This window comes from Salvia miltiorrhiza, chromosome 5, assembly GCF_028751815.1.
Source record: "Salvia miltiorrhiza cultivar Shanhuang (shh) chromosome 5, IMPLAD_Smil_shh, whole genome shotgun sequence".
NCBI classification, from domain to species: domain Eukaryota; kingdom Viridiplantae; phylum Streptophyta; class Magnoliopsida; order Lamiales; family Lamiaceae; genus Salvia; species Salvia miltiorrhiza.
In genome coordinates this window covers 10,080,226-10,104,146 of record NC_080391.1, presented here as the reverse complement: position 1 = coordinate 10,104,146, position 23,921 = coordinate 10,080,226, and the positions used below count along the sequence as shown (strand labels likewise).

Sequence of the window (23,921 nt, the reverse complement as noted above, 5' to 3'; positions counted from 1 at the left end):
TTTTAGAGGATTTTTGCGTCATATTGGTGAAACATGACATGAAGCAATGGTTGTGGGATGGTCACAGTACAGACGTGTTTAGTGAGGATGTGAGTAAAATGATTTTTGATGGAATTGCAAAGTATGTCTCCAAATTAGGTTCTCAAATCCAAATAAAATAGTAGTAGTATGTGTTAAGGATCTTGACCATGAGTTTGAAGACAAGTTGTATTTGGTGATAATGAAATAGATTTTTTTGTTGATGATGGTTGTTTTGGAGCTCCCTAAACTCACTCCTCAATTACTTCCAACTGAGATGATAGTGGTAGAGGTAGGATGGTGGTAAATGTGAAGAAGATGAGACAAAGGAATAGGTTAACCGTGAGAATATGAGGCAGAGCAGCATGTTGTAGAATTTTTTAGATTAGGTCAAGTACGCAAGAAAACAGTTGAAGAATTGCTCAAATTAATGCCCTATTACTTGATGTAGAGCTAATTAAAGTAACATGTGCTCTAGAGTTTTAATTCATGTACAGTTGATGCACGACATATGACGTGCCTATAATGGGTAAAAATTGAGATAAGAAACATATTCTTTAATTTCTTTATTTAATATTATAAATTTGTCAAAAAAAAAAAAAAAACATAGTCTTAAGCAAATGAATGAGTGGTCCCCTTATTGCTATGAAAATGAAAATGTATATAGAGAAGAGAAGAGAAGCAAGATGTTGCTATTGGTTGTAGGGTGATATTGATATGGAATGCTCCAATAGGCTATGAAATTGGTCATGCCCTACATAAACATACTATGTACCTACCATCAAATTTATTCTCTCCCCTACCCGTTTATCCTCTCTTTTCTTTTTCTTTTTTATTTTGATTCTTATCTAAAAATCTTCAAATTTGATTTTTTTTAAATTTATTTTTAATTATGTTCATATTCAAATAATTTTTTTTCATGATCTTTAATTTAAAATATATATTGAATAATTTTTCATAAATAAAATATATACAATGTAAATATCTTACATATGAAAAGATCATCTCCCAAAATAATGTTGTTCTACCATTTACTTCTTGAAACTTGTGAAATTTAATTTATGAAAAAAAATATTCAATATAAATTTAAAATTAAAGATTATGACAAAATCTTTAATTTGGGGTAGAAATAATCAAAATTAAATTTATAACGAATAAGTTATGATTATTTAAAGTTTCAATATAAGCTTTTTCCTCTATCATATTTCCTCTTTCCTTAATATTGAACATACTATAATTTTTTTAAGTTTTTAAAATTAATTTTTAATTTATTTCGATATCAATTTTATGATTTTATTTATGTATTTTTTAATTATAATAGTTTTAGTGAAATTAAGGAGAAATAAATTGTATTGATTCATTTTAGAACTTTTCATTTTTAAAAATCACAAAAAATATATTTAGACTGAATAAGTTATTGTACTGTAAAGTTTAAAACAAATTTTATCTCTTTCCTCTCCACTCTCTTAAATGTTTTTTATTATTATAATAATAGTTTAGAATGTAATAAAGATGAAGAAAAATATATTTATTTCATTTTATAACTCTTTTTTAAAAATAATTTTTTGTATTAATTTTAATATAACTTTGTAGATCAATAATTAGTTATATACACACACACACACACACATATATAAAATTTCAAATTACTTTTTATTTATGTTTGTGTATTTATTTATTTATTTAATATGATGTGTAATATTCTAGCTACAATAATAATTTATAATGCTAATTTTCATTATCAAGTAATTTTCAATTGTTTGCAAGTTATAAATGATTTTTATTGAATAATTGATTTGGATTATATTATATTATTATTTTTATTTTTTTATAAGATATATTTTTCATTTGCTTATATTTTAATTATATTTAATGTTTATATTTATTTATTATAAAATACCGTTTAATTTGGATGCTAGTTTATTTTGATCACGGATGGAGTATAATGAAAACTTCACAAATAATAGGACACTAAAGTAAGTTTTAACAAACAGCAGCAAAGTTCATATGGACTATGAAACAAGATTCAGTTATTTTGGAGTGAAACTGGATGACGTTACCGTCGTTATTATGATTTTGTTAAGTGGTAATATGTAAAGTGGCAATGCACGAATAAGCGATTATTTATCAAACATAATATTTTCTAAACACATTTTGAGATTTGTGTCTAAATTATCTTTCAGTTTTCTCATTTTCCATTTATTTTTTGGAATGTGTCGGCGAGCCCGAATGGGGGAGTTTGCTATTTTCTGTTCACTTAGGCGGCGCCAATTGCATCCAAGTGGCTATTTGCATAAGCCTCCTAAAATCCAATTATTTTTCACTCGACCATCATATACTGGATCTGTGGGCCCACAATTCAATTTAGCCCATTCACCCCAAAATCATTTCCAATCGACCCCACACTTCATATTGATTTACTCAACATTTTTTTGTTGAGGTAATTGATTTAACATGTTCAATTTGTCTCATTTGAGATAAATTAAAATTTAAGACTATGATTTTATTTCTATAGGCCCTAATGCGATCTAGGAAATTAATTCCATGCTAATTCATTGAGTAAATGAGAAGTAGAGATTTTATATTTTCCTAGTTTAACATCTGTAGATGATCATGTGGAACAATATTTAAGCATTAGGGGCACGTGGGATTCACCTATAAACATCATTTATAGTGACAATCTATGCAAGTGATGAGTGACAAAACATCAATCCGTGATTATTGCATTCACCATCCACTAATTAAATCTCAAATAATTCATTCGTGTCGTGGAGTTACAACTTCTTCATGTCACAAAAGTATGTTTCTAATTGAACTTCAATAAAAGTTCAGATCAATATAGCACGAAAGTTGTGAACATGAAATGTCTTTTATTTTTACTCCTAAAAATGTCTTTATATTGACATGCTTCTTAAAATCTCAAATAATTCATTCGTGACGTTTTTTTTTTTCACTCACCATATACATGTTTCTTAAAATTATTTTTGTGCACTTTACTAAAGAAGAGTGGACGAAGAAAGTTTTTCATTATTGTTGTTGAACTTTAATGCTTTTATCGCCTAATATATGAGTATCTTTTGGCACTGAACTCAAAAGAAAATAATTAAAAGCATATTTTATAAGTAAGGAGTGTGGGAATTCGATAGCCGTGTTTCGTTAAATTTGTTGACCAACTCATTTAAGGGTGTGTTTGATATAAAAATGAGATAAAGGGTGATAAATAAAACTTAGATAAATAATACCTAGATAAATAATACCAGGGGGGAGGAGATATTAATTTTCTTAGTGGAACAGTGATATAAGTGCGGGCCTCTCCCTTAATGCGGGCTTTCTTGTTAATCAATATTGCTATCAAACGCTTAGATAAAACATGATTATTTATCTATTTTGCTTTATCTATGGCTATCAAACATGCCCGCTTTTTACCTTGTTGATCTTGCAATACTTATTCAACGTTGATTACATGTTGGATTTGAATATTTTTTACATGTTGGATTTTGAATATTTTTTAAGGTTAATTGCATGAAAATACATTAACTTTAGTGACTTTTTTTTATTCTGCACATGACTTTTGAAACTTACATTTTTAATCATGAATTTTGCATTTGTTCCATTTTTTTCATAAAATTGAAGTCCGGCAGTCGGAAAGCTGACGTGTCTTTAAACATGCCACGCATATGTAACACGTCATTAATTAAAGCGACGTGGCATGGAAACGACGTCGTTTTAATACTCTCTCTCTCTCTCTATCTACTTCTCTCTCTCTTTCTTTCTTTTCTCCCTTCGTCGGACTCTCTCTCTATTTCTCTCCATCGCCGTACACGGTCGTGGACCGCCGCTGCACATGCAACGCCTCTCCAGCCCGACGCCATCCTCTCTCCTTCTCTATTCTGACCCTCTACCCAACAAAACCCCCAAATTGAAAACCCTAGCTCCTTCAATCTCACAACCCTCTCTCCCAAAATTCCAATTTGATTGGGTGATTGTGCTTGACGGCATTGATGTTCCTCGAAGGGTGCCGACGGATAGCCCCGTTGGCGTCGGAATGGTACAGGCTGGAGAATCAGAGGGGCAAGAGGGTGGCCAGAGAGTTGATGTTTGCTATTTGGATGGGGACGCAGGCCAATGAGGCGTTTCCGGAAGCTTGGCATTTGGATGCCTCCATTGTTAATGGCGATGGCGTCACTGGAATTAGATCGAAGGTTTACTTATCTCCTTGCCTTTGGTATCTTAGGGTTAATGTGATTGAGGCTCAAGAATTGCAGATTGCCAAAAAAAATCGACAGCAGCCGGAGATTCTTGTGAGCACTTCACATGGGAATATGGTTTTGAGGACTAAGATTTCTCAGAGCAGGAGTGTGAATCCGTTGTGGAATGAGGATCTGATGTTCACTGTCTCGGAGCCCTTTGAGGATCAGTTGCTTTTTGAAGAAGATGATGGGCGGAGGGGCCGATTCCTTCCTCTTGCTCTGCCATTGCAGGGATGTTAATTTTGCCTGTTGTGACGATGATGGGTGTGACGGAAACCTTGCCGGAAATTAGAAGGAATAGGCGATTGCTCTGAGTTTTGGGAGTGAGAGGAGTATTGTCGATTCTGATTCCAAGCTCTTGCGCTGATGTTGTGGTGGTTGCCGATTGAGAGTGAGTTTTGGTTTTTTCTATTTTTTAGCTTTTAAAAAACGACGTCGTTTTGCCTGCAAGTTTTCGGCCGTTTAAATGGCACATTTTCGGCTGCCACATAGGCGCCACCACCTCAGCATCAAAATGGTTGGGGCTCAATTTTATGAAAAAATTGAAACAAATGCAAAGTTCATGATTAAAAATATAAATTTCAAAAGTCATGTGCAAAATGAAAAAGTCACTAACATTTATGTATTTTCATGCAATTAACTCTATTTTTTTTTTTTTTTTGCATAATTGACTGCAATTAATGACTGGTGAAGTTAACGCGTGTGCACGTGAACCTAGTCCTATATTCTGGGATTAGATAAAAAAAAATGATCAAAATATTTCAATTCCATCCGGGTGGGGGTAGTTATAAATAACAAGTTTGAATAATTACTGATCATCAGCGAAACAACTAATCAATTGCCTGGAACATACTTGTTTTTACTAATTTTGGGTTAACAGTGAGTTGTCAAAAATTCAACCTCCAATTTTGAATTTGCCAAAATCGATTCTGTAGGATAACTTGAGAATGATATTACTCTTCTTAAGGGAATATAAATTATTTTCAAGATGAATTTTTAGGGCCATTATTTATAAATTAAATTACTGATCTTCATCTAATTGTAATTTTATATACAAATTTTAAAGTTTGATGTACTCTCTCCGTCCACGAAATGTTATCTTAATTTGTTAATTTGATCCGTCCATAACAAGTTGTCCTAATCTATTTTTAGTAAATTTGTGGGTCCCTTTCTCCACTCACTAACATGTGTATTTCATTCTCCACTCACTAACTTAATTAACTTTTTCCATTTTTCTTCATTTGTGGACCCCTTTCTCAACTAACTAAATGAGCAACACGAATTTTCTTAAAGCCTCCCTCCCTTAGGACAACATTTCGTGGACGAAGGGAGTAATAATTACCGAACTCTTGATTTAATACTCACTCTGTCCTATTAGTAAGTCTCAATTACTATATTGGAACACCCCACTAGTAATGTCTCATACCCATTTAAAATGTTACTTCTTCCGTCCACCGAAAAGATATCATAATTTCTCATTTTGGTCCATCCACAAAAAGATGTCCTAATCCATTTTAAGTAATAACTTGTGGGGCCCCTTTCTCCACTCACTATCTTATTTTTATTTTATTTTTCACTTTTCTTAATTTGTGGCTCCTTTCTCTACTCACTAAATAAACAACACAAGTTTTTTAAAAACTCGTGTTACTCTCTTTTAGGACATCTTTTCGTGGACAGAGAGAGTATTAATAGTGGACTCAACTCACTTTATACACTAACTCACTTAAAATAATTCTTAAATATATTCCACCAAATCACTTTATATACTAACTATACTTTTCTTAATCTATGTACTCAAAAGTAGTGGACATTACTAATGAGACGTAATGAGTATGATTTTTATGTACCAACTTCAAAATTTGGTATGGTAATAGTGAGGCATTAATTTAGTCTGATTTTGTTATTTATTAGAATTTCAGTCAAATTTATTGCTGACATGATTAATCGAACAATGTGTGCGTGTATTGGCCAAGCGGTAAGGGGTTAATGCCTAAACCCAAAGGTCTTGGGTTCGAGTCTCCTGTGGCGGAACCATTTAATTTCTTTATCTAATATTGTAAATTTCTTTATCTAATATTGTAAATTTATCAAAAAAAAAAAGATTAATCGAACAATTAACGTAAATGATGTCATTTCTGCCAATTAAATACCATACAAGATCGATTATGTCACGCTAGTTTATTTGCTAGTCGTTTTAGCAATAAATTTAATTAGAATTATAATTAATAGTAAAATTGGATTAAATCAATAATTGAGTAATTGTCACATTAAAATTTATATGCAATGCGAGAATTTGGCAAGAGTTAAGTAGTTCCTAAGCACTAAACCGAACCCTCTAGTTACCGTATTTGGAGAAGCGAAGAAGAAGAGTCTTTTACTATAAGTAGAAGTTTAGCGTCATCAGAAGTCTAATTACAAAATAACGTTCATCTTCACCTTACAAAACCTCTGTATTATTCGTTTAATTCATTACCAGTCAACGTAAACCCTAATTCGAATCGCATTCAAATCACAACTAACGGCTCTATTTAACCAACCAACTTCAAATTCTTTCTCCTCCAAATATTTCTTCATCTTCATCACTAATTCTGTTTCCTCTCCCTGCCTGCATGGATAATCGAGTTTCTCAAACGCCCAATCATGGCGAAGACGGCGCCGGAATCGTTGATGCCAGAAGCGTAATTATACATTTTGGGAGTTTAAAGCTGTGGAGCGACGGCAGTTTGGAGGTGGGAGCCCCCGCCGCTTCTGAAAGTAGCAATGCCGCCGCTTCTGCTTTGCTGGAAAATCCTGCTCTTGATCGTGGCAGTTTGTTGGGCCATAATTTCTTCAAGACTCAGGGTATTTATTGCACTACTTTTCTCTTAAATGCATGTGTTATCAATTAGGGTTAAGAAGTCGACTTTCTTGATTTTGTAGGACAAGAATCTGCACAAAATCAGGGGCAGCAGAGTTTGATGGGATTGCAAGATTATAGAGACAGTTACGTTGATATGTATGACTATAAACAAGCATCAATGGAGCCTCTCTACGGCTATTCATCAACATCTAAATATGTCGAAAACAATCCAGTCTTCCTTCAAGACTCAACTTTGAGGTCTACTGCGATCACAAACAACGTAATTTACACCGGCTTCGACTATGGGTCTACGAGCAGCAGCAGTCCGGCTTCTGGCGAATCCACTGGGCCTCGATTTGACCTAAGTTTGTTGCAAGAAATTGTGAATGGAGGAGGTAGCATGGAGATGAGCATGTTGCTTTTGACTCTGCAGGGCTCTTATCTGGATATGATGCTGGATAGATCACTGTCCCTCGTCTTCATAAAGCTCGTTAAGGCGTGTCGAGGCCTCCAGTTGGATTTAGTCCTTGAAGATGTGCTGTCGTGCGCCCAATCCTTTATACTTGCTGCATTCTGCAAACAAGGGTATGCCCTTCAAATTCCACATTACACATTTAATTTGTATATATAACTTTGTCTGTTTCCACAGAGCAAATTCGATTTGCAAACTCATCCAAAGGGTGAAGAAGTCGAGCCACGCCTTCACCATAACACAGATTCTATCCACGCAGTTTTTGGCTATAATGACTCATGAAATAGCCAGATCGGTGATACAGACTTGCTTCGACTGCTTCCTTCATCATAATCAGGTACCTAACCTAACCTTCCCTTCATCTGCTTGTTTATGTTTTACTATTATGCTGAAATTTATTGGTTGATCAAAGGTTCTGTATGAGAAAGCAATACTTCACTGCCAAGAACTAGCCACAGACAAAGTGGGGTGCATATCCCTAAACGAAGCCGTGGGGAAAATCAGCGGGGAGCAAAGATCAAGGCTTCTGAAGGGCATAGCAGATTGCTCAGCTGAGCTCTCAAACCACCCATACGGGAACTACGTGGTGCAGAACGCGCTGTCCCTGAAAAACGAGAGTGCAGGCATCGTGCTAGGCCTACGAGGGCACTTTGTGGAGCTGGCCCTGCACCCGGGAGGCAGCCATGTGGTGGAGAGATGCATGGAGGTTTCCCACCTTGGATTAGTCTATGTGGTGAAGGAAATAGTTGAAACCCCTAAAGCATCTCTGCGCCTTGCTCAAAATCAATTCGGGAACTATGTCATTCAAAAGGCTTTCAAGATGACCAAGGTTTCATATTTTAATTAATATCAATGGCTCATGCCATCTTTTACTTTGTTACTTCGATTCATTCCATCTGTTACTTTGTGCAGGAGCATAGGTTTACCAAACTGCTGCACAAGTCTCTGATAAGATCTCTGGAGCCTTATTACAGAGAGCTGAGCAAGACGATGAGCGGGAAGATCGTGCTGGGCAATCTCAGAGAGGAGGTTGGCTTCAAATGGCGAAACAGAATAGATGGTGGGGTTTGGCGCTCTAATAAGGACACACTGCTGTAATGGAATTGTTATCAATATTTCTAAACTCTAATTTTTGTATAATTGTAGGGATGCTAACCAATAATATATACTCATGTTTCTTTTTATATCTTTACTTTTCTAATGTTTATGTGAATCACGAAGTTTTAATTTGACTGTTTCCAACTTGTTTTTTATTTGAACTACATCAAAAATAATGTTTTCTGGAAGATTCTTTTTTCTGTAATAACTTAAATTAATTGTTTTTAAAAGAGATCAATGAAATAATTATTTATTCATTTATTAAGATGATTTAAGAAATGATTTCAAATATAATTGATTATAGACAAATTTATGATTTCAACATATAAATTTTAAAAGTCAACAGTCATCCTAAAATTATTTCAAAATAACACAAAATTAATACTCCCTCCGTCCAATTCTCAACAAAAAAAATACTCCCACCGACGCATATATATAGGCTTGTTTTCCTTTTTCAGATGTCCCATATATATAAGCTTATTTCCTTATAAAGTAATGTCTTTTCACTCATTTACTATTATATCTCTATTTAATTCTCTAATTTACTCCAATTTTAATACATTTTTAAATAATAAATATGGACTTATTAAGAAATTTACTTATATATTTTCATCTTCAATGATTTTTTTTTAATCTTTGTGATAATCTCAATTATACATTAGGAATCGAGGGAGTATATATATATATAGGAGAAGGCTAAAATAAGAACGCTTCTTAAAATATAAATTAAGAACCATTTTCAGCCCTTAGATCATCAAGATCTACGGTTGATTCATCACCTTGTTGGATAAATTCATGCTTCTGAGTTCGAATCCCAAAGGTAACAAAAAATATTTTTTGCAATTCATACCTTTATACAGTTTATTCATGCGTGTTATACATAAAATTCATGCATTTTTGTTGGTTCGTAATTCTTAAAATAAGGGTGGTTTATTGAATAACCACCCCTATATATATATATACTCCCTCCGTCCCTGAAATGGCTTCTTCTTTGGGGACGGCACGAGTTTTAATGAAAAGTTGTAAAGTGTATTGATAGTAGAGAAAAAGTGATATAATTATTATTGAAAGTTGTGAAAAGTGTTATAATTAGTATTGAGAGTGGTGAAAAGTGAAAAGTAAGAATAAATAAAGTATTATTAGTGGTGGGGTATGTGTCCAAAAATGGAAAGAAAGAAAGAGGAAGTTATTTGGGGGAAGTCCCAAAATGGAAAAAGAGGAAGTTATTTTAGGGACGGAGGGAGTATATATTTAGGACCGGGGACTGCCTGTACCAAACCATTCGATGCACTATTGTAATTCCGTATTTGAATGTATTCTTCATATACGACATCAACAAAGCTTTCATAGCTCAGTTGGTTAGAGCACCCGTTTAGTAAGCGGGAGGTCTTGAGTTCAACTCTCAATGAAAGCAAAAATGTTTGTAATATTTTTTTGATTGATAATTGGGGGATTTGCTTTTAATACACTTTTATAAAAGTGGTATCAGAAAATACCCATTTAAATTTTGCTTCACATTTCAGTCTTTTATTTCTTGATTCGTATTGGGGGATTTGTTTTAATACTCACTCTGGTAGAAGTAGGTATAAAAAACACTCATATTTTAGTTTTACTAGTATTACCTTATGCCCATTTTCATTTTTAAAGGTTTGTTTATCAGAAAAGAAAATTTGATGCTGACACTTTTTTCATTGCATAAGTAATTACGACTAGAGCGAGAGAGAGGATTTCCTCTTAGCTAGACATGTAAAAATGGGGAGAGAAAAAAAGGAAGAATGTGTGTTTCCATATATGAAGAGGAATTCAATGTCTGACACAATTAAATTAACTTTTATTAATATGAATAATTGTATACACTTAAAATAATACTTCAAAAATAAACGAGTAAGTAGTGTAGATTTTTAAACGTTGGTAGTTTTGATACACTTTTACAAAGATGGGTAATTTTGTGTATTCCCATTTGCGTGGTTGCAAATCTAAATCTTTTTCTACAACGATTAGAACGGTGGAAAGCTCAAAGTAAGCTGGAGACAACAATAAATCACAAGCTAATGATAGAATATAACACAACCGAAAAAAGTTATACAGAGCTACAAGATCCCATAATAATACAGGCAGAGGCAGAGGCAGATATCCCTATAAAAGGGAGCTAATCTTGAGATTGCGAGACTCGAGCACAGCTTTGGTAGCCTCTTTAACCACTTGTCCGCTTACATAGTGGTTGCGGCACACAGGCATATACACTTCTGCCCCAGCAATAACTTCTGTTTCCGTCTCATCTGTCTTCCTCAATGTAAACAACGCCCGTTTACCACAAACCTCGCACCGGGCACTCAGTTTGGTAACAGAATCGGCAATGGGAATCACATCAAGTACTGAACCGAAGCGCCTTCTACAAACAACAACACACAATGTGTAAGAGAGGCTAGCCTTTTTTACTAGTCTTAGTCTTCTAAGATAACAAACTTGCTACCTCAAGTAATCACCATCCAAACCGGCTATTATTACAGTCTTTCCATCATGATCGGCAGCTTTGCAGCAGAAATCGTACAAGTCTTCAAAAAACTGAGCTTCATCGATACCAATCACCTCTAGCTGTTTGTTAGGCAAAGAGCAAATATTAGCAAATATACTATGGCACTACATTTTTGAAATCTTGACAAGAATGCCGCATATTAGCTTCTTTAACTAACATGTAGGCAGTGCCGAGTATTTCCAAGTCAAATGTGATAGAAACTAGACCTTATCATATAACTCAGCACCCAGCTTTTCTCGAACTGAGGAGAGATCTGCTACAGGCAAGCATGGCAACTTTTCTCCATCATGTGTCACAATAGAATCTAACCCGTACCTATTGTCTTTGTTCGATTTTATTATGGCTACACTTCTGCAAAATCATAAGCCCAACTAAGATTTGACACAACAGCAATACAAGGAAAAGATAGCTTCACACAGCTATAGATGAAATCACATTCAAAAGATGCATAAAAGAGGAATATTGAACCACCAAGAATGACGAAACATGCATTAAGTTAACATCATCATACGAAGGGTATGGCTCCAAGTGACTATCAAATAAATCTATATTGGCGATGCTCATCCCCAAACTGAGAAGTGCAGGCATGTACGATATTCTTTACACCCCTACCTTTAGATACAGTCCATCATGTTGTCTTTATGCAGAAAGTTTGCATTTATTCTCAACATAGTAGTCCAACTGTCGGAATTGATTAGTTGCTAACTGAAAATATGGCACGTCTATCTAACATTTCCCATATCTCACCACTGATGAGTGATGAGCATTTATGCTACTGAAAAAATGTAGCTGAATTCCAATTCTGGACTTTCTAAGATAATAAACACCAATAAAATCTGATCACCATAGGAACTATAATTTTACTCCAATTCAATATTGAAGTCCGGGGCATCGCCAGCATCTTTCATTATAAAGGCTAATTCTCTAATCAGCCCATGAATCTGTTCTGTTTCACTATGAGTATTATGTCCCATAAAGAAGAAATGGACCTCCTTTCGTACCTCTATCATGCTATAACCAGGCTCCTTTTTTATTCCTGACCCTTTCATTACCCTCCTAATCTCTGCGACATTCTTCCATAAACCAAACGTCGCATAAGCATTAGACAGGACTACATACTTTCCAGCATTTTCAGGTTCTAATTCAAAGAAGTTCTTCGCAGCAAGTTTCACCATATCTATATTTCCATGAATTCTACACGCGCCAAGTAAAGCCCCCCATACTGCTGGGTGCTCTTTATAATGTGATATTTGGACGAATGCGTAAGCCTCCTCTAGTCTACCAGCACGGCCTAAAAGATCAACCATGACTGCATAATGCTTTCCTCTTGGCTGAACACCATAGTCTCTCATCATTGAAGAAAAGTATTCCCACCCTTTATCCACCAGTCCTCCATGGCTGCATGCAGAAAGTACAGCAAGAAACGTGATTTGGTTTGGTTTGACACCTTCACTTATCATCTGATGAAAAGAATTCAAGACCTCAGACACTCTCCCGTTCAGGCCATATCCAGATATTAATGAAGTCCAAGTTATGACATTTCTGTCCAAAGACGTATTAAATACTCTAAACCCATCAAAAGGGCTACTGCATTTGAAATACATATCCATAAGTGCACTATTAACTACAACATTTCCGTTAATTTGACTCTTAATCAGTACACCATGGGCTTGTTTGCCCTGTTCCAGTACAGCTAGAGAGGAACAGGCCCTAAACACAGAGGCAAAGGTGTACTGGTCAGGCATCCAACCAAGCTGTCTCATCCTGTGATACAGACTCAAGCCCACCTCGTCCATCCCCTTTTGCACGTATCCTGCAATTAATGCATTCCATGAAATCAAAGTTTTCATTAGCAACATATCAAAAAGAATGTGTGCGGAATCCAAATCTCCAGACTTTGCATACAGGATCAAAATCTTGATCTTTAGATACTCATCGGGAACGAATCCAAATGCCACCATTTGCCAATGAATTCTTCTGCCCTGTTTATATTCCTTCCTAAAAATGCATTCTTGCAAGACAAGTGAATACGTGTCAGCATGCACTTGCACTCCTGTGCAGCATAATATTCCAACAGCTTCTTTAACTCTCCCCGTGAAACAGAGATCCTTTAATGTTCTATCCAACTGGCCGGAATTCTTGTTGCCCTGAAATCTGGGAATATCTCAATAGTGACAATTAATCCAACCATTAAACTCAAAATTGCGTCAAATCCTAACTTCTGAACTAAATGATAAGAGTCCAAACTTATTGAAGTTCCAAGGCAAGTAACTGATGGCACCATTGAGTGCTTTATTATCAATTCTACAACCCTCAAAATCCAATAAAACTTATCTTACAATGAAAGCTGTGAACATATCAGAACAAATTGCAACCCAACAAATGAGCGAATTAAATCAACAAAGTTCATTAGAGGCAACGCATTCACAAACAAAGTTAACAACTAAAACAATGAGTGCCAACAAAAAAAGAAAATCAATCCAACCTGCCATTACTGCTCTCTGACTTCATTCTCTTAAGAAGGGTGGTGGTCTTCCCAGCGAACATGGGTCCCACAATTACATGAATCTCCCCCGATGCACGGCCATCCGTGCACAAGCCCTGACTTTGACTACTACTATATGGTTTTGTATAATTAGCGTGTGAATTGACCGAAAATATGGCCGGAAAAAAAGTAGGGTTTTTCAAGGGGTTAATCTTGGTTTTTGTCCGAAGAAGAGTGGAGGGTCTTGAAAAAAAGTAGAGGTTGAGAGAAGCTGCGGCAGCGGCGGAATTGGAGAAAGATGGACTGAGAGCGAGGAGTGACTTCATTTTAGAAACTTTAAACATTTATTGTTGTAGTGTAAATTGATGCGGGATTTTCTCAGAGAAATGCTAACTGAGTTATATGTATCATTTGATAATATGAAGACATGGATATGTGTGAGAGGAGGGAAACGAAGGTGGAAGGGATTTTGAGAAATGTAGGGGTTTTAGGGGTTAGGGTTTTTGGCTTGGAAGGAAAGTCAAGACGACGGCAATGGTGAATTGGTGATTGGTAAAGGATATGAAACTAATTTTGTTTTTGTTTTTATTTTTATTTTTCTTTCGCCTTATTTTCCAATATTTTAAATCAGATTCTAGTAAAATATATTGAAGCGTTTGATTATTCATGTTTTTAAATAATTAAAATATCGTTCATGCAATACACAATAAATATTTTATATTTTAAAAATAATTAATTATATATAAATACGAATAGATTTAGATTTCATGATTTATAAGAAAAAAATTAATAATATGAAATTAATTTAATTATTAAAATATCATTTTTATTATATTCATACATTGAACTAATGTATATTTTATAATTTTAAGTTGAAAAAATATTTTAAAACTACTTCACCAAATTTATATAAATAAAAATGGAAGTTAAGTTCATATTCTTTAAATAGTTAAACTATTATTCCCTTCGTCCGATAAAGAACTTTCTAGGAGGGAGTGACACGAATATTAAAAAAAATATTGTTGAGTGTTTTTGAGAGTGATGAAAATGTATTGAGAGTATTGAAAATTGTGAAAATGTATTTTAATTAGGAGGAAACTTATAAAAAAATACCACCTTTTAAAAGTGATATGTTTTTTAGCCCCTCTTTAAAAACAACTCTTTTGTATACCAAAATAAATTAAAAGACGAAAATACCCTTTACGGTCCCCACCACTTTAATTTTCGCGCAACATTACACGTGCCCACGATCATGATCACAATGGTGGACACGATCGTGCCACGATCATGATCACGATCGTGCCCACGATCATGATGATGGACACGATGGTGGACACGATCGTGCCCACGATCATGATCACTATGGTGGGCACGATCGTGTCCACAATCGTGGGCACGATGATGTTCATCGTGGACACGATCATGCCCATCGTGCCCACGATGGTGGACACGATCGTGCCCATCGTGTCCACGATCGTGGGCACGTGTCATGTTGCGCGAAAATTAAAGTGGTGGGGACCGTAAAGGGTATTTTAGTCTTTTAATTCATTTTGGTATACAAAAGAGTTGTTTTTAAAGATGGGCTAAAAACATATCATTTTTAAAAGGTGGTATTTAAAATCTTTAACCCCTTTAATTAGTATTGAGAGCGCTGAAAATGTAAAAAGTAAGAATAAATGAGATATTTATAAGTGGTGGGGTATAATCCAAAATTAGGTAGCGTGTGAAGGTGTATTTTATCAAAATCCAATATATTGTATGTTGTATTTATAAAAAATGTTTTAAATTTTATAATAATATTTTATCATACAAAAAATAAAATTGAGTTAATTTAATTGATTAACTTAAATATGAAAATTCTTGAAGCAGATTAATTACAAATGCACCTAAGAGAACATGTATGTTTGACATAAAAGTATTGTTAATTGAAAATATTATTCATAGGTATTATTGCTTTATAACATGACAAAAAAATAATTTCATTTTTATAGGGGTTATTATCTTAAAATACATAAGCTTTTATTTATTTTTGATTTTGTACATAAACTTAAAATGTTGCTCTTAAATACATGAATTTAGGATTGCTCCTAAAGTACCCATGAAGCTCACCATTACAGAGAAAAGAAAGTCTCGCTGAAGACTGAAGAGAAAAAATAATAGAAATCCAGCGATTAAAACGAAAGCACTAAGAACCTTATAAATAAAATTCAATTTCATCGTGTCAAAAGCTTTTCTAATATCAATTTTGCACGTCATATTACATTCCTTGCAGGAACGCTTCATGCAATTAACCTCTTATGAACCCAATATGATGCAATCATGAATCGAATGCTCAGTGATGGATCCAAATTACTTCACAAAAACAACATGGTTGCTACTCATTTAACCTTGAGGTCAAAATTTTAGATATTATTTTCAAAAGAAAGTTGGACAAAATAATAGGACGGAACTTCGTAACCATATATACAAGCCACCTTTTTTTCAAAATCAAAATAACAATGTTAAATTCAAACCTTGAGAAAGATAAAGAGTTGCGGAAGAAGGTTTGAACAACCTAGGTAACATCCTAAGAGCACCTGCAACGCAGCTACTCGAGGGCCTCCTCGAGTAGTGCGTTGCACTCGGGTAGACCGTTGCAACGAGGAGGTACTCGAGGCATACTCGAGTCTTCGAGTATGCTCGAAGGGGGAGAGAGGATGACGCGTGCAATGCACGCGCCCTAATAAAAAAAAGGAAAAATTTGATAAATTCGAATTTTGACTGCATCTTCTCGATTTGCGCACTTTTGACCGACCGTTTTCAATTTTTTTTTCTTCTTCTCCTCTTTAAAAAACCCCAACTTCTCCCCACCATCTTCACACCTCTTCTTCTCCTCTAATTTCCATCTCCTCCATTTCTCTTCAAGAATTTTCTCCGTCATGGATCCACGCAACCCTTTCTACGATCAAAATTGGTGCCCCGATCTCTCCTCCGATTATCATCCCGATATGGGAGGAATCAACTTGGAGGAGAGCCCGCCCGAGGAGGAACCGGTCAGTGCACAACAGAGTGTCTCCCCACCAAAGAAAGGCGACCGGAGGAAGGAAATGGCCACCAAAATCAAGCACGACAAGGAAGCTAGGTACCGTCATACTTACCTTCCCGAGCATACGGATCTCATCGTCCAAATTTGGGCGGAGGAGACCAACGACGCCATCCGTGGGACGGATCAAAAGGGAGATGCGTATTGGGGTTGGATCTGCGCACGTGTGAACCCCATCCTCGGCGTCGACCTTAAGATCAAGCAACTTCAAGGCCACTGGTCCCGGGTGAGCGTGGATGTGCGTCTCTGGGAAGCTGTTTGGGTGGAGACGCGCAACAATTGGCCCTCCGGTCATTCGGATGATATGCTTCGTGACAAGGCCCAAATCTTCTTCAGGGCTCGAAGCCCACACAGGGCCTCCTTCAATTTCTGGAACGCGTGGAAAATTCTCTGGAACAATCCCAAGTTCAAGTCAATGTACCTCGTTGGAGACGTGCATGCCTCCAAGAGGACAAAGACCACGGAAGAGGGCGGCTTCACCACCTCGGCGTCGGGCGAGGAGATCTCTTCTGCCCGGCCCATTGCCAACAAGGCGGCGAAGGCAGCGGCGAAGGGGAAAGGGAAGGCATCAGCGTCGCATACGAGCTCGGATCCTCCACCGGCAATAGTGGAGAGGTTGGACAGGACCGACGAGCAGATGAGGGCATTCACCGCCCAGTACCAGCGGAGGAACGATATCAGGGAGAGGGAGCTCGATATGCAGCTCCTGAACACGGATACGACGCACATGACGGACGCACAACGTGCGTTGCACGCGTCCATGGTCGCCGACGTGCTCAGGCGTCGTGGTCTATCCTAGGCTTTTAATTATGTAATTTCAATGATGTTTTAGTTGTTTTTAATTTTTATGTAATTTTATTTTATGTTTTAAGTGTTTTTAAATTTTTATGCAATTTTTTTTTTATGTTTTAGGTAATTTTAAATTTTATGTTTAATGGCGTATTTAACTATTACAAAAATATGTTATTTAAATTATGCAATAAAATTTAAATGAAAAACATAAAATCAAAACTAATATTATCAAGTAGGCTATCAAGGAACCCCAATGCAGCACTACCTACTCAACAACACAACCATTATCAAGTAGGCTATCAAGGAACCCCATTGCGGATGCTCTAAGGAATGATCGACTAGCATGTCTGGTAGAAGACCTCAGAGACACCGTTCGAAACCGGCAAACTATTAGGGTTCATAGAAAAAACAATAGCTTTGACCTCTTCACCTACGTGAATGTTGCATAACATGATAGCCTGGTCGGGCAAAACTTTAGGATTAATAATAGCTTCAATTTCTGCCAGATTAATCACTGTGTCGTTAGTTTCAATGAAAAGCTTCGAGAAATACCTCATAATATGTGATGAAATTACTAACTGATCATGCACGTCTACTTTCATGCGTGGAATAATAATCTAAGATCGACAAAACTTAATCACATTGTGGAAAAAAGTCGAATTTCAGTCGCCATGTCTTTAAGCCATGCAACCCGGTTCTTTTGTTGAAAGAGATGATCCTTGCCGTTAATAATCAAATTTAATTTCACATAAGTCGCGACTTCCTCATCAAAGAGAGCATCTGTGTACCTAATCTCTGAAATCTTGTGTTGAATATCACAAATTAAGAACATGTTGTTGTTCATTAATCTGAGAGTTAAAATTGTCAAATCTCTCAATGTTCCAAACTTTCAGGATCGCTTTAATTGTATGTAGTTTAATCACCACCTTCCTAATATAGCAATGAACAGTAGGGGTTTATTTCCAAGCATTTTGAACAATACTGTGAAATTCCTCATGCTAGTCCACATTTTTAAAATCCTAAAAGACCGAGAGCACCTACTGTTAATCAAGCGACATTGTAATACAATTGGTGAGTGGTTTGAGGCCAGACGCGATAAAACTAATGTATTCACCGAATACCAAAAAAATAGCTCGGTCCAAAACGGATTCAGCGTGAGAGGAAAAGAACCTCTTACCAGACCATGTAAATTTCAAGCCCAAAGTAGCAGATTCTAAGATGCCTATGTCATTAATGAACTCACAAAATTCCTGACAAGCCGCAGCATGAGGGGCCATCGGTCTACGATGCTCATGTGTTCCTCGAATGGCGTTAAAATCTTCGATGAAAACTGTATTGTCATTCTTATTGTTGAGGAGATCAAACCACATAGCTCGTCGAATTCTCTGCGAGCATGAACCGTGCACCACAGCCATATTACGCATTGAGTAAACTTATATTCATTTGTAATAACATATAAATCACATATGACGAATAATCCACATTTGAAAAATCAAATGTGATAGATTCAATCCTATTTCATTATGGGTATGTGTAAACACAAATTTATGTATTTAATTTTTGTAGATTGAATGTTTTGTGCAAATTGCTATCTATATTTGATCATCTGAGTCTTCTTTTCAAATTGATCATTTGATGATCTTTGAGTAGTAATTGAGATTTGTTGGACAAATATGTATCCTAGATCTTATTTGACTTGGTCTTTGAGCTTTATGACTTTGAGTTTGAATTGAGCTTTGGACTACTTTCACGAAGAACGTCTTGAATCTTGATGAGACACCTTGAATATTGCATATGAGTATGTTGTAGACAATTCTCCTCCAATTATTGAACTCTTGAATTATGATTTGGTATGCGTAGAACTGATATAGAGACCCTATTTGTGGTTGTAAGAAGAGTAGGACTTTAGGCTTGAGCCCGTATAATTATGGGCCTAGAATCAACGTGATGTGATTTTATTGACCGTTAAAGATTGATATACATATCAATATCAAAATTTGACTTATGGGCAGAGATAAAATTAATACAAATATACGTTATCCTGTCTACGAACAGTGAGGTCTAGGGTTCAAACCCCACTGCTCCCCCTCCCCCATACCCCCAATCAAAAAAAAATTATGACAAAATCTTTATTAATAATAAAGTATCTCATTTAATTTTGAATTTTATGAAATTCTAAAATATACCAAAATTTAAAATTAATACAAATATACGTTCTCACAAAATTCCGTGACTACACTATGCATATTTTTTGTATAATATTTGATTTTATAAGAATTTATAGCAAGACTTTAATGTATGACAACGTGGTAGACATGGACTCGGCATCTTGCAAATTATCAAGATTAATTAGATGAATAAATATGTCGTCTTAATTATAGTTAATAATGGAGATGGTGATGGGTTATCTCGTGGACGCCCAAACATGCGATTCTCTCTGTCCCTTCACACACTTCTCCCACTTTACTTTATTAAAAAAAATATATAAATCACTATACCTATTTAAAGTGGCAAATAAAGCAAGCCCTTCAAATCCTCAAGACCTCAACTTTCTATACATGGTTAATTTCATTGCTACTAATTACTTCTTCCGTTTCGATTATTTCGAGACAAAAAATTTAATACAAAATTTAAAAAATTGATATTTTATATGTTAAGTGTGATATGTGAAAAAGTGAAAAAAGTGAATAAAGAAAAAAAAATATCAAATAAAAAAATATCTTAAGATAGGTGGAATGCTAAAAAATAAAATTGTTTCAAGATAGATGGGACGAAGGGAGTATATGATTTTTTTTACTTAGTATATAGTATTCCCTCCGTCCCAAACGAAATGTCTTATTTCTTTTCGGCACGAAAATTAAGAAATGTGTATAAAGTAGATAAAGTGAGTTGGTGGAAATTATTTAAATATTAAGTATAGAGAGAGAGTGTATTGCCAAAAAATGAAACAGGACATTTCGTTTGGGACAGTCCAAAAAGGAAAACAGAAAATTTCGTTTGGGACGGAGGGAGTACTAGTTTAATTTATTCAAATGAAGAACTAGCATTATCTAGTACTCCCTGTAAGATGTTTTCCAGATAATTAAATAACTTGAGGATTTTTTTTTTCTTGTAAAGTGCCAACTCTAGAAAAGGTATTGCATATTGTAGATGTAGAAATGTTAAAATTAATTAACATTTAATTTCTCCTGTATGGTCGTCTTTTGGATTATCTAAATTTATCATACGTCGATTAAATCTAGCATATTTCTATTAATTTAATTATTGCACATAGGAGTTTAGAAATACCTAAAGAATTCGAAGATGAATTCATCAATTAGTTACTGAACATGCTACCAAACTTCGATTCCCCGTTCGACCTCTCAAACTGATCTCCTTTCACATTCTGCTCAGACATATATATGACTTTTTCATTTTTGAGAAAGCTTTCTGGGCTACCTGCTTTGTCTCAATCGGAGTCCTGTAGAAGAAGGTATGGTTGTTCGACGGAGATTGCCAGAAGGTGATTTCCTAAGAAAATATGTCTTCAACTCGATCTTCTGGATTGTATCCCACTCAATACGATCGGATGTACGATAATCTTCGAAGATTCCCCGGAGAAAAGTCTCACTCAACAAGGCGCCACTCAATTACTCACAAAAATCTAATTTTTTATAATATGAAATTACATATATTTTGTTCTGGGAGTTAATTTGTATTTATAATAATTAATTATAAATACAAGATATGAGCCTAGCTTATGAGTTGAACTATTTTTTTCTCCTACTAACTCATGAGACTTTGGGCTAGTCCAGAGATTGATGAGGACAAAAATATGCATCCCTTGAAGACTGAGAGATTAAGACCAATCCAACAATAACAGCGTTGTCCACGGTCTAGCAGCCCTGATTTTTCAGAATTTGAAGCTATCTCAGAGACTATCAAATATCCAATAAAGAAGGAGATCACCACGAAGATATGGATAAATATGAAGAATCATAGTCCTATTATAAGTCTAAAAGGAGTCTTATTCCTATTAGAATTTTTAGTTCTCTGCCTATAAATACATGTAAAATTATAGTGTAAAATCATCTATTATCATTGTCTACACTTTATAACCGAAATCAATACAACATCCAACGTTCAATGTCCTTCTTGCGTTCTTTTAGTGTCTGTTATAGCTGTTATTTTTTGGCACAACAGAGATCAAATATAAGAAATACAATGGGCCTCAAATGAATTAATTCATATGATCAGCCTATATCATAATTAATTCATAAATATTAATCCATTGTACTATATAATCAATATTGGCTTACCTTTTTTATTGTCGATGATGAATCGAGTCTTGTATTTAGACTTATCGAACCATTGTATTTAAGATATTCAACATCCATTAATTAATTAAAGCTTCCGATAGCTTATATTAATTAATTTCTTGTTGATCTTTAAATAGTATCACTCAACCTTATTATTGCACCTAAACTTAATCAAACTTAATCAACCTGCAAGGTTAGTGTAATAAACATTTCAAGTTATCATCATATACCGAATACGATTACCTATGACAATTATCAAATGTCATATATAATTGTTATCATCCAAGAAACAAGACACAAAGTACTCAAATTAATAGACAAGTAGCCAAAACAAACTACTTTTATCTATACTGTATTCTAAATCAACAATTTGTCCTAGAGTTTTCTCGCCTATGATCAATTTTATATCTTATAAGGCTATTTCAATTATATGGTCTTCTGTTATTTATAACAAATCACATAATCTACTTATATAAAGATAATTGGATATATATATATATATGTATGTGTGTGTGTGTGTGTGTGATTTTGAATAATTCAGATAGAAGATAAGATAACGAACTTAGAAATTATTGTATATAAATATAAAATATTTTTATTTTTAGTATACAAATTCAACAATAGGATGCATTGGAGGTAAAAAGATAATTATTTTTAGTATACAATAATACAAATCCAACAGTAGGATGCATTGGGGTAAAAAGATAATTAATTACAAATTGTGACTGACCAACGTATCTCAATTTGTAGCATGTGACGATACCGTCCATTACATTTCGTGCCTTGCCTTCACATGAAGCAAGCATGTCTGTTATTTATTTTCTAATGTTTTGCGTTACATATTATTACTCTTTACTCCTTTCTCCTTTTAGTTATGCACTAATAAATTTGTGTGTTATCTACATTTTCTAAAGCAATGCAACTTCGAGACATCCTGCATCATATGAATAATTATTTTTTAGGGTATATATTATAAGTCTTGAAATGGTAATTTTCACTTAAAATTAAAGGGCTTGATGTGCAATATATATAATTGAATATCTCTCTAACTCTCTTAGAGAATAGTTTAGTGATAAAATAGATATTCCTAAGGCCAAATGTCTCATGTTTTTATAAGTTCAAATTCGTTACATTTGATTTATTTAAATATGATTTATTATCGGTTTCTATGAACTCAACAAAAGATGTTTCAATATCTGTTCCAATGACAAATTTTGAAAATGATGGGGTAAATGTAATGTTCATTTCTAATTTGTCAAAACTTATAAGTTAGTCTCTTTTACCACAAATTTTTTTAGACGGTTTTATCATTTCTATCCATACCATTACCACCTACACTAAAATATAGTACCATTCAAAAAGTAGATTATACTACATATCCTCGATGATATCAATATATTAGGTTGTACTCCTAGTAGGCTGCCCTATACAATATAAAATTCACCTAAAATACGTTAGTGTAATTACAAGTCATGATTTTTAGCCACAAAATCACTTACTCCACCATTCAGCTATCGATCTAACTAAGGAGCAATATGCTATGTGCTGTGGCAAATCAAATGTAGCAGTTAAGGTTCACCAAAGAAGAATAAATAAATAAATGAATAAAAGAAAAGAAAAGAAAAGATGGACTCAATTTTTGAGATAACCATATTGAGCAATAGAATTCAATATTTGGCTATTCATCCTTAAAAACATAAATTTTGGATATTTTTTACAATTTCGGACTATATTGTCCTTAATTTGGACGGACCGGATCGGGTTGGGCACGCGTGTTCGGGTGGTACTTTTGGCACTAATGTTATATAATTTGTGCCAAAAGTATCAAATTAATTAAAACAAATGACAATATTAGTGCCAAAAGTATCAAATTATATGGTATTTTTTTGTTCTAAGTAATTGATACTTTTGGTACAAATTATAACATTAGTGCCAAAAGTATCATCCGAACCCACACTCAATCCGATCCGGTCCGCCCAAATTAAGGACAATACAGTTCGAAATTGTAAAAAATTGTCAAAATTTATGTTTTTAAGATGGATAGTCAAATA

The 23,921-nt window shown here is 34.6% G+C and overlaps 3 protein-coding genes and 1 non-coding gene across 4 annotated transcripts; 2 read left to right on the top strand and 2 right to left on the bottom strand.

The window, feature by feature from the left end:
* Positions 1–6,701: 6,701 nt before the first annotated feature.
* On the top strand, positions 6,702–8,735 carry LOC130985897 (putative pumilio homolog 8, chloroplastic). Its single transcript, XM_057909066.1, has 5 exons — positions 6,702–7,109; positions 7,188–7,692; positions 7,757–7,916; positions 7,992–8,408; positions 8,492–8,735. Exons 1-5 carry the CDS (start codon positions 6,878–6,880, stop codon positions 8,675–8,677), a joined length of 1,500 nt encoding a protein of 499 aa, XP_057765049.1. The 5' UTR covers positions 6,702–6,877; the 3' UTR covers positions 8,678–8,735.
* A 1,282-nt stretch (positions 8,736–10,017) lies between these two features.
* Positions 10,018–10,091, top strand: TRNAT-AGU (transfer RNA threonine (anticodon AGU)). The gene has a single exon. It is a non-coding gene; the product is annotated as a tRNA-Thr (tRNA).
* A 463-nt stretch (positions 10,092–10,554) lies between these two features.
* On the bottom strand, positions 10,555–14,309 carry LOC130985898 (thymidine kinase a-like). The gene is made up of 4 exons (XM_057909067.1): positions 13,699–14,309; positions 11,420–11,564; positions 11,151–11,272; positions 10,555–11,069 (listed from the first exon to the last, which is right to left on the bottom strand). The coding sequence occupies exons 1-4, from the start codon at positions 14,040–14,042 to the stop codon at positions 10,814–10,816; spliced, it is 867 nt and encodes a 288-aa protein (XP_057765050.1). The 5' UTR covers positions 14,043–14,309; the 3' UTR covers positions 10,555–10,813.
* LOC130985896 (pentatricopeptide repeat-containing protein At4g16470) lies at positions 11,425–13,705 on the bottom strand. Its single transcript, XM_057909065.1, is given in 2 exon segments — positions 11,425–11,564; positions 11,826–13,705. A coding segment is annotated over 1 exon segment (1,632 nt). The 3' UTR covers positions 11,425–11,564; positions 11,826–12,073.
* Positions 14,310–23,921: the final 9,612 nt, after the last annotated feature.